Genomic DNA, 11,521 nt, shown 5'->3' on the forward strand with positions numbered 1-11,521 from the left:
TCCCCTGTCACACGTCCTGTGAGGGGTGAACGGAAACTTCTGTTTCAAATATATAGTATCTCATTATAGAAATCTATGCATTCCCCTTGCGGCTATTAAATTGAGCACCCCTGTGAATAGGCTCATCTTTGTAAAGATATTCAGTTACCGTCTTAAGGAAAAGTTTTAAAAGGGCTCATGTTTTTCATACAGAGAACTGCTACATGGCACACATCGGTACCATTTCCAGTTCACATCTGTTGTCAGGACAGGCTTGCCTAACTCTTCTCTTGCCTGCTGTAGAGATGCATCCACTTCGTTTGTCCAATAGGAATGAGACCATTGCAGCTACACTTCCCGACACGGAACTCAGATCCTAACTGATCAGTTATTCTCTGAATCCAAAGAACTCACACTCCTAGAAATGGGCATTAGACTACTGTGGTCTTCAAAGGGCAAATACACATACTTGTGTGCAAACACGTGCACATTCAGTGTATTAACCCTCAGTCCTGGAGAAGACAGACACCATGATTCAGTGAAAAATCACACCTAAAAATGGCCTGAGCAGGAGGGAAGAAAATGGGAGAACATTTCCGGGGGTAGAAAGTTAACTTGGTCACCATTTGGCTGGTTCACTACAGAATTTCCACACAGTATGTATTCCACAAGTATTATTTACTAATCTTCAAACATCAGGAGTAAATTGTTTACTGAACTATGTTACCGTCAGCCAACCTGAACTACTTGATAATTGCTAACCCAATTTTACCTACACTATCATTTTTCGGGGGACAGCAGTTCCCCAAAGTCAGATCGTTTACTAAGTATGCCTGTAATTGATAAGGACAAACTCTTCTTAACTGAATGAACCTCAACACACCTCAAGCGCATTATCGTTAGTCATCAGGATGATAAATACAAATTAAAACAGGATAATAACATGCCTACATAAATATATAGAGCGTTGAAGAAACCAAGCAACGGTGAGAACATAGAGCAACCAGAAATCTCATCTACTGTGAAAGTGTAAAATTGTATAAATACTTCTGAAAATCCGTAACATCTACTGAAAACATGCAGGAGCATTGGCATTTACTATAATCATAGGAAAACAGTTACTGCTACAAACTAGAAATCAGGTGCTATTTACACAATAGGATTCCACACAGCAGTCAGAATGTTACAATTCTAAGTAACAATCTAATTTCACCTCACAAATACAACCTTTACTGCAGGAAACCGGTCACAAAAAGGTAAGCTGCAGATTTCATTTACACAAAGGTTAAGAGTAGCCGAAAGCTTCTCTGTGCTGCTAAAAGAAAGTGCTTATCCTTCGCAGTTTGAGGTCAGTTGCAAAAAGAGGACACAAAGGGACACTGGGAGGTGGGGTGTGTGTGTGTGTGTGTGTGGACACAAAGGGACACTGGACAGTGGTGTGTGTGTGTGTGTACACGTACGTGATCCTGGCTCACTGCAACTTCCGCTTCCTGGGTTCAAGTGATTCTTCTGCCTCAGCCTCCCGGGCAGCTGGGATTACAGGCACACACCACCATGGCCAGGCTGGTCTCGAGCTCCTGACCTCGTGACACAACTGCCTCAGCCTCCCAAATTGCTGGAATTACAGGCATGAGCCACCATGCTCAGCTTCGCCTATAATGTTTAACTGGTGGTAACTGCCTGCTACAATGTGTTTAAATGGGACTGTCAGCCACCAGAAAAAAAGAAAATTTCAACAAAAGGTTTTTATCCCATCTCGGGCTATCATTAACCAGCCCCACTTAACTCTTGACCTTAAGTAGGTAACTACTTAGGGTCAGAAAGTAATTTGTTGGTCAAGTGACTTTCTACTCAAATCATTCTTAGTTCAGCCATCCTTCACATCAAAAATGCTTAAAATAACAATCACACTCATATTAAGTTGCTTAGGCCAAAATGCAATACATGCTGCACATATAGGCCTTTTAGATTTCCATCAGTCCACAATACAAATCCTGCCTCTGTACTCCAAAACTTACACCACCATCATTCATTGCAAAATGTAAGGCAAGTAAGTACTTCTAGCCTCCAGACCTATTTCTCAAACAGCTTTGGTAGTTAGCCAAGACACCAGATTTCCAATCTTCAGTTTAGGGGCACAAGTTCATCTTCAACTCAACATTAAGCTACCAGTGACAGCAGAAAACAGATTTTTAACTTTTTATCGTAGTAAAATCAGAATAACAGAGCATATGCAGTGCCAGCATCTGCAACTAATACAATAAGCAATTACTAAACTTACAGTGACTCGAGGCTCAATGCTTACATTCAGCAATTACATTCTTTACTGAAAATACTGCTGGCTGATGAAACTGAATGTAAGTCACTGATTATGGCAATACACAAAAATAACTACATGTTTGAGGACTGTACATATGCCATACAATCACTGAAAATCAAAACAAAACACATAACAAAACTCAGAGACTGTGTGTGGATGTAGACACATCATATCAGTGTTCAGATGTGTCTCATGAATATCTTAAGACAAGCGTATCAAAACCTTGGCATGTTTTGCATTCAATTTAAGACAATTTTGTCTTAAATTTTCTCAGAAAATTATAGCTACATTGTCAATGCCGGGTCTCCTTAATTTGACTCAAGTTCAATAGAACTTAACACTGAAAGCTCACACTACCCCGAAATATATTATTTCACATACAGTGACATTCGACATTCAAGTGCCAGTGTTTTCTGTCTTTTGTTCAAGTTTTTTAAACTTTCAAAGAATCATTTTTAGGCTTATAATAATAAATATTTGTCAAAATCTTCAATAAATATTACACAACCAGCAGCAAAAAGTATCTAAAGTCTGTTGTGTGCAAATAGTTTTCTTCTCAACTATCATTCCATGGTCCCAAATAAAATTTAACAATCTACTTCTTGACTGGCTGCATTCAAAAATCTCCGAGAGACAAAATAAAACTGGGAGGTTGAGGACACGCACACAAGACATACATACATACACACCTACATACATACACACATATATACATAAATTCTCCGAATGTGCCATAAAATAAGTGCTTTGTAAATATGGGCAAAATGTACAAGAGTCTAAAGCTATACTAATTGAAATAGCACCTTAACAGATGACCTCGATACTGTGACGTGGACCTACTTATAAGTTTTAGAACAAGGCACAACATGCTTGAAAATGTATTGCACTTTAAGAAATTTTTGCCAACTTCTTACGCCACTGAAAAGATCTGTTTCTGAAGATCATTGCATTCTGGCTACAAAATCAGTACAGAGTTCCAAGTGGGAGAGGCATTTTCAGCGGTGGACAATCATCTTCGGCCAAATTTACCACCAGAGACTATAAATACAATGGAAACCTATGCAACCAAAATACACTAAAATTGCACATAGAGAACACATATCTTGTGTAGTTTAGTACATATGTGCAACCTGTCTGATTTCAAGGATTTGTCAGTCTTAGATTTACAAAGTCTGCAAGTGTAAGCCATTTTAACATTTCAATGCAGCTTTGACAGCGCAATATGAATCTACATTTAAATTAAAGCCTGCTGCATAATCCTTCCTGTGTAAATTCCTTCTTGACCAAAAAACATCAACGCCAGCATGCATTTAAACACCAGAATCCAATGAGGCCTGTCGTGAGGCTTGGTCATTGCCATGGTCAGCCATTCTAACCTTTCAAATTTGTATGGCGGGCATAAAAAAGCTAATTAAATGATATCTCCCCCAAACAGTTTATCAAAGCTTTAAACCTTTCCTGTGATAGTCTGCCCACATTTGCCTAGCTTAGAATAAACTTCCTAAGCTTTAAAAGAGAAACTGCTGTATTTGCTTGAATTAACTTTAAGGGCTCTTTCAAAAATATTAATGGGGACGGTGATACATTCCACCTCATCATGACTGGAATGGCTTATTTAAAGAGTGTAGGTTTCTAAGTGCCTCTGCAGGATACAGTGAGCAAATGAGAACTTAGTAAAGGTTGGCCACAGAAAAAAACTATGCTTTAATGTTTTAAGATGATCCCGCAACCCCGAAGTCTGCAGGAATCAAACAATCTGAATGCAGGCTACTGTCTTGAAGTGTTTTTTTGTTTTTTCCCATTTATATTGATGGACGAACTGATGGTTCCCGTTGAAGTTGTATCACACCTGTGTGCCAACGTTTGATTTTAGGCCAAGTTTAGTAAATTAATTTTGTCAAAACAGTTGGTATCGTCAGCATTACTGATCCCACAGGACATCAAAGTAATAAGTTGTCTAAAGTTAACGTCACAGAACCTTAACAAACAAAACGATCCTTAGCCACAAACTTATAAATGCAGTTTGGGGTGGGACGAAAGCCGGAGGGGAAGAGTTAAATCCAAACTACAGCAATTAAGTCTTCAAACCAATTTCTGAATAGGGCTGCTGTTTTATTTCCTTTCGTTTTTCTTCTTGTGACTTTGAGCTCCCCTGAATTTTCAGGACAATCACTGCTGGTTATGTACTGCAAGTTCTTGAGGCTACACGATACAGTCTGGCTAAGTTACATGTGGTTTCCATATTAGCTTGTTTGTAAGGATGACTTTGCTGCAAAGCCGATTCAGTTGCCCCACCAGTCAACCCCTTGGAAGTCATAATTTCCTCCATATCCTTCACTGTTGTAGAAGCCTCCATAGCCACCTATCAAGAAAAATGTTTAAAGAGAGAAACATTAAGTCACCCATTAATACCTTTTCTTTTTTTTTCTCAAGTACTTTAATGTAAACCCAATCAAAGAAATCTAGTGTTAGAGTTTGTGTCCCTCAGAAATTAAATTTCCCCAATGAATGATGGTTTGAAAAAGAGGACTCCTAAGAAAAACAAAAAGCCCTTCCTCAAGGAAAAATTAACAGTACCTCCACCAAATCCTCTACTGCTGCCGTAACCACCTCCACCACGGCGGCTGCTCCTTGCATGACTACCACTGAAGCCAGAACTGCTGGAACCACTACTCTGTCGATAGTCTTTAGCACCAAATCCTCCAATGAATCTATTATTGTAAGCAAAAATATAGCATGGCACTGTAAGTATAAAGTTGGATTAAATAGCATATTCCTGCTTAAACTGCACAATTCCCAATTTCGTTTTTCAGATCAGTTCCATTATGTTCTAACGGGAACCTTATCATTCTTGTTCCACGCGTTCTAACAGAGTTTCTAAAGTACTCAGTAGTGAAGAACTGACGCTTAATTCCATGTCACCCTTTCTAATAATTACCCCTTGCCCAAAATGTTTATGTTTTATAGTCGAAAATAACTGTTTAACACGTTACTCGGGGAAAAAGTTAACTCTGAAAACTTACTGCCCCCCCCATAAGTAATAATGAGAGTGAAGGCTCACAACAGTGTGTACCTTTTAGATCGTCCACGATTGCCACCCTTGTGGTGGTGTTCATAAGCCATATGTTCCAACCAAGAAGGCACTTCTTGTTTAGCTTCTATAAGAAGATCCAACAAATCCTTTGTAATATTCACATTTTTTTCATTAAAGAATGAGGTGGCAAGGCCTACGGAGATCACAAAAAGTACATGAAGCTTCCATAAAGTAGCATGGTGTTCTTACATTCCTATATTCCTATATAAAATATTGTAAGTCAAAAACTAAAATACGACATTGTGATCTGCAGTTCAACCAAATCAAAGGGATGGAAAGAACAATTTATTTGGCTGATTAATCTAAAATTTTTCCTATGATATAAACGTTCTATTTTTAAGATTCTTTGTCAAATCCCTGCTGTATGCATCACAATTAAAAAAATAAAAATAAAAATAAAACTTCCTAACAAATCCTTACCCAGGTTTCCTACACGTCCTGTACGGCCAATACGATGCACATATTCTTCAATACCACTTGGCAAATCAAAATTGATAACGTGTCTCACATTTGAAATGTCCAGTCCTCGTGCTGCCACCTGAAAAATAACTTTTATTTAAAAAAAACACTATACAAACATGATTAATTAAAAAATTAAAATTTACATACAGCTGTAGCCACAAGAATTGGGCTTTTCCCCGAGCGAAACTGGTGAAGGGCCTCCTCTCGAGCTCTCTGTGATCGGTCTCCATGAATACAGGTACAAGCATATCCTTCACGGTGTAAGAAATCCTCCAGGGAATCTGCTCCCTTTTTGGTCTCTACAAACACTAAAATCAGTGAATCCCTCCCTGAAAAATCAGAAGGCTTTGTTTACTCATAATGAATTAGCATTGCTGGTTAACCTAAATATTAACTGGGTTAATTCTAGTCCTTGTGCTAGAATCAATCTTGGAGGCAATGCAAACAGACCCAATTGAAGTACACATTGTTCTAACCATGTCTAGAATGAGGAGAAAAGGCAGGGGGAAGGGACGGAAGAGATGTAAAGAGATTCTCCTTAATAGGGTCCTGTAACTGACACCGTTATTGTTATTCATAATTTTACCTGTTGCCTCCAACAGATCAAGCAGAAACGACCGTTTATCTAAGTCTTCCACCCAAATTACTCTCTGTATGATGTTCTCAGAGGTAGAGCCTACTCTGCCTACAGCCAAAAAGATATATTCATCCAAAAAGTCGCGAGCAAGCATCTGAAAAAGTGAGAAAAATACTCAATTATCTACTTCAGTACACAAATTATCTAAGGATAATGAAACAAATGTTCTCAGCAAAAATGGAAACATCAAACAATACCTGTATTCTTTTAGGAAAAGTAGCACTAAACATCACAGTCTGACGAACACCCTTTGGGAGCATAGCATCTTGTTCAACTATACGACGTATCTGAGGTTCAAATCCCATATCCAACATCCTATCAGCTTCATCCAACACTAAGTACCTGTTATAAAAAACCCTCAGTCGATCCTGGATCATTAGATCTGAGAAACTAATTACTTGGTATAGTTGCGTTAACTAATTACACGAATGTAGTCCCTCGATAAGGAAATATTCCAGAGTCACAATTTGATACATATGCAACAAACGCATACATGCATGCATGCACACACACGGGCACCCACCCACACACACACACACACACACACACACACACACACACAATCACGAGAAAAATGGCTCAAGATGACAACCAAATTAGCCATATGTCGACTGTTAAAACTTAGAGCCTCGATTAAAATTTCACTTAATCTTAAAAAGGTTAACTGCAATTTCAAAACTATGTGGAAAACTAAATTATCAAAGTTCAGGCAGTCCTAGTAACACACTACAGGAGTAATCAACTTCTAATACAAAAATAGGTGCATCCCATCTGAAAAACTGAGGTACCTGCAGAAGTCTAATGCAATCTTTCCTCTTTCCATCATATCCACTAGGCGTCCTGGAGTGGCTACTAACAAGTGGCATCCACGTTCTAAGTCCTGAATCTGCTGACCAATATCAGCACCACCATAAACTACACAAGGACGAACTCTAGAGCGGTACGAAAACTTTAAGAACAGAACATGTCAGTGGCCATAAAAACATCATTTGATCAATGAGAAACGCAATAATCGCTTAAATGAATATTTTACTTTTCTGGCTTCATCATAGATCTGTACAGCCAATTCTCTCGTTGGGGCTAAAACCAAGGAAATTGGATATTGCTTGTGGCACCCATACCTTCCTTTTTCCTGAAAAACAAAAATAATTTAAGCTTTCTGACCCAAAACTGTAATTCTTTTTAAAAATTTACCAGTTTCCTTTTCTAATGTGCAGATAACATCGACAAACTTATTTTCATTGGGTGAACCGGGTGAAAAAAAAAGTAAGGTGTAGCTGGCATTGTTTACAAAAGTCAACAGGCATTTACAAAGCCTTTTTAAAACAAACATGTCTTATTTTACAACAATACCTTTACCTTCACAGCCTTCAAAGCTTCTCCTGGACCGTCTGTATATATCTGACTCAGTATGGGCAAAAGAAATGCTGCAGTTTTTCCAGAACCTGAAGACAAAACACGGACTTATCATTTCTGAATATTAATTGTTGATAAAGCGTTCTCAATGCCCTCACATTACAAGAAAATTTTTCTTACTCCATTTCCAATTTTCTAGGATGTACAGTAAATTTATAAGGCAAACCTAAGAAGTAAAGTGCCTTCTGTGCTCTACTTTTAAACAGTACATTTTAATTTGTACAAAACACAACCGTTTTGTCTGAAAAGTGGCATCAATTTTCAGTTCAACATTTCTTTGTAGTGGCTATATAGTGCTGGAATGTAAAGCAGCAATCAGTAAACTTTACATCTGTACAGAGCTAACTAACAGCACATGGTTCTCGTAGGCCAGTCTCTACAAGAGAACGTCTTTTATCTGTGCCAAATCTCTGGCTAACCTCTACAGCACAGGCATTAACAAATGGGTATTTATATTTGAACATAGCTGTTGAAAAATAAACAAGTGCTAGGTTTGACATGAGGCTCCAGTCTGCTAACTCCTGTGGCGTTAACTGAAAAGGATGCAATTCTATTTCTTAAAGAAGGTATTCAAGCTGACAATTTGCCATGCGCTTCCTCAAGACGCCCAGATACAAATACGAGTCTCATCCCAAGGATCCAAAGGTCCAGACAAAAAAGGCACATCCCCAAGCTATCTCAAATGCTAAACACAGGATTCAGACATCCCTTCAGAACATACTACTTTTAAAGTAAGCCCAATTAGATAGTCTTACCTTTTACTTTTTATCAACTAAGCTTACCTGTCTGGGCACAAGCCATTAAGTCTCTTTTTCCCTTAATGATAGGAATGGCATGTTTTTGCACTGGAGTCGGACGAGTATAGCGAGTAAGCTCAATGTTCCGCATGATAATTTCTCCCATGTCAATATCACTAAACTGTCAGGAAATGTGGCCAGGTTAATCAAATGCAAGAAAATATAGAAGTAAACATGGCAGATATAAAATTGCTGTATCTTTTGCCATTTCTGTTTTACACTAATGGAAGTAACCACACTGTCTGTGATTTGGTTTACAGATGCTATGATTTCAGTTAAAGAATCATGGCAGTTTTTACAAAAATGGACGACTCCTGGGTTTAAAAAACTGAAAAAGCGTTTGGAGGCAGGCATGGTGGCTCATGCCTGCAGTGTTTCTTCTTTTTGAGACGGAATCTCACTCTGTGGCCGGGCTGGAGGGCAGTGGTGCAATCTTGGCCCACTGCAACCTCCGATGCCTGGGTTGATGGGATTCTCCTGCCTGAGCCTCCTGCGTAGCTGAGATGACAGGTGCGTGGCACCATGCCCGGCTAATTTGTGTGTTTTTAGTAAAGACGGGGTTTCACCATGTTGGCCAAAATGTCTCTATCTCCTGACCTCATGATCTGCCCGCCTCAGCCTCCCAAAGTGTTGGGGTTACAGGCATCAGCCGTCGTGCCCGGCCAATTCCAAGACTATTCTTAACAGTGACATTCATGTTTCATAATCCAACGGGTTTGCAGTAAGAACTTTAAGAGTCAAACAAAAACTTACATTTTCAATATGTGGAGGACAGTTACCGCCGGTTGCCTCTACTGGTATATCATCGTATTTCTCAAAGTTAATCCCCGTGTTTCCTCCAGAAAACAGTTCCCTGAAATCAAACAATTATTACATGTACATTAATTGTTAAGAAACTCATGGCTTAGTATAACATGTTTTTCAAAAACTTACCGCTCTAAGCGTTCACTTGGTGGAAGTGGTTTTGACCAATCATCTTCATCTGACTTGTCATACCAACGACTGCGTCCACTCCGTTCATATCTACCAAAGCCAGTTCCGTCACGATTGCCAATATCATCATATTCACTCCTTCTGCTATCATCAAATCTGAATGGCACGAGCAATGAAAACACACAATTTAGCCGATACCGCATTATCACCTCTCTAGAAATGTCCTGGGGTATCAGCTGAGTTACTGAACACAACCACCCTTAAACGACGTCAGCAACTCAGCGTTTATCTCGTGTGAAAGAAGCCCCTCTAATTAACCAGTGCTTATGTGTAATTTATGTCTTCATTTTTAAGAAAATCATAAAAATTTGTATAAAATTACACAGCTTAGACCTCACATGCTAAGAATTAGGTTTAGATACTTATAACTAGTGCATACTTTACAACTTCATTTAAAGTACTATCATCTAAATATATTTACTGGTAGAAAAGCAAGAATAACACATGAAATTTTTAGATATAAAATTTTAGATATAAAAAAGTAGAAGGCATGTGACAAGAGAACATCTTTTAGAGTTTTATTACAATTTGTGAAAAATAGAAGACAGGATTAAATTCAATTATTAGGGTTTTTTGGGGTTTTTTTTGTTTTTTTTGAGATGGAGTCTTGCTCTGCCACCCCGGCTGGAGTGCAGTGGTGCGGTCTCAACTCAGCGCAGCCTTGCCTCCTGGGTTCAAGTGACTCTCCTACCTCAGCCTCCTGAGTAGCTGGGACTACAGGCACGTTCCACCACAGCCAGCCAATCATTCTATTTTTAGTAGAGATGGGGTTTCACCGTGTTGGTCAGGCTGGTCTCGAACTCCTGACTTGTGATCCTGCCACCTCGGCCTCCCAAAGTGCTCTGATTGCAGGCATAAGCCAACCCACCTGGCCCCATCTCGACTAAGAAAAGAATAATCAGCCAGCCAGGTGGTGGGCGTCTGTAGTCCTAGGTACTTGGGAGGCTGATGCAGGAGAATCACTTGAACCCAGGAGGTGGTGGCTGCAATGAGCCCAGATCGCACCACTGCACTCCAGCCTGGGCAGCAGAGCAAGACTCTGTCTCAAACATACACACACACACACACACACACACACACATACATACACATACACACCCAAAGTGTTTAAAGCTGTCACAGCCGGTATCATTTAAGTTGAAACAGACTTCATTGTGTCAAATAGTGTATTCATCTAATTTAATAAATTACTTTTAGTAAAGACCTCTTAGACCGCTAACAGAACAACGAGTAAACCAACATTCTGCTTTAAATCCATGAGTAGTCTGTTAAACACATGCTCAAGGACACTTGAAAGTATGAAGAATGAGAACTTGCCAAATTAAGTTTCCTAAATTGCTACGGTATAAACATACAAGCCGAGATTTACCTTCCCCTTGAACCACTTCCACGGTCACTGAAATAACCAGACCTTCCTCTTGACTCTCGAGACCCAAAACTGCTATATGCATCCTTATCTCTGCTGCAACTCCAACCTGAACTGTCTTTATCAGAGAATCCTTCAATAAAAAAGCAAAAATTAAATGCTGACGAAATTTTTACATGATTTATATCTTCCCAAATATGAAGTCCTTCACACGTAGTCTTCCTTTACCTTATCCTTGTGGGAACAAAGGTCAACAGGTCCCATAAGCAAAAGTTTTACAAGCGTTAATGTTTTCTTCTACCGGAGACGATTAAATGAGGCAAAGTAATCTCATGACCTGAGAACAATGGAGCCTGCATATAACATAGCTATGACACTAACACTATACTATCACACCACAACAGTAATTGTTTTCATTCACCTTGTAAGTATAAATTTTATGTATCCAAAATGTAAA

At 39.1% G+C, this 11,521-nt stretch overlaps 1 protein-coding gene across 1 annotated transcript; it reads right to left on the minus strand.

Moving 5' to 3' along the window:
* Positions 1-4,166: 4,166 nt before the first annotated feature.
* Positions 4,167-11,196, minus strand: LOC108298860 (ATP-dependent RNA helicase DDX3Y-like). The gene is made up of 14 exons (XM_017521403.2): positions 11,068-11,196; positions 9,639-9,794; positions 9,459-9,558; positions 8,691-8,826; positions 7,852-7,937; positions 7,526-7,624; positions 7,281-7,441; positions 6,690-6,834; positions 6,442-6,586; positions 6,003-6,184; positions 5,814-5,931; positions 5,373-5,526; positions 4,877-5,010; positions 4,167-4,661 (listed from the first exon to the last, which is right to left on the minus strand). The coding sequence occupies exons 4-14, from the start codon at positions 8,809-8,811 to the stop codon at positions 4,582-4,584; spliced, it is 1,425 nt and encodes a 474-aa protein (XP_017376892.2). The 5' UTR covers positions 8,812-8,826; positions 9,459-9,558; positions 9,639-9,794; positions 11,068-11,196; the 3' UTR covers positions 4,167-4,581.
* Positions 11,197-11,521: the final 325 nt, after the last annotated feature.

This window comes from Cebus imitator, unplaced genomic scaffold (assembly GCF_001604975.1).
Source record: "Cebus imitator isolate Cc_AM_T3 unplaced genomic scaffold, Cebus_imitator-1.0 Scaffold1149, whole genome shotgun sequence".
Taxonomy (NCBI): domain Eukaryota; kingdom Metazoa; phylum Chordata; class Mammalia; order Primates; family Cebidae; genus Cebus; species Cebus imitator.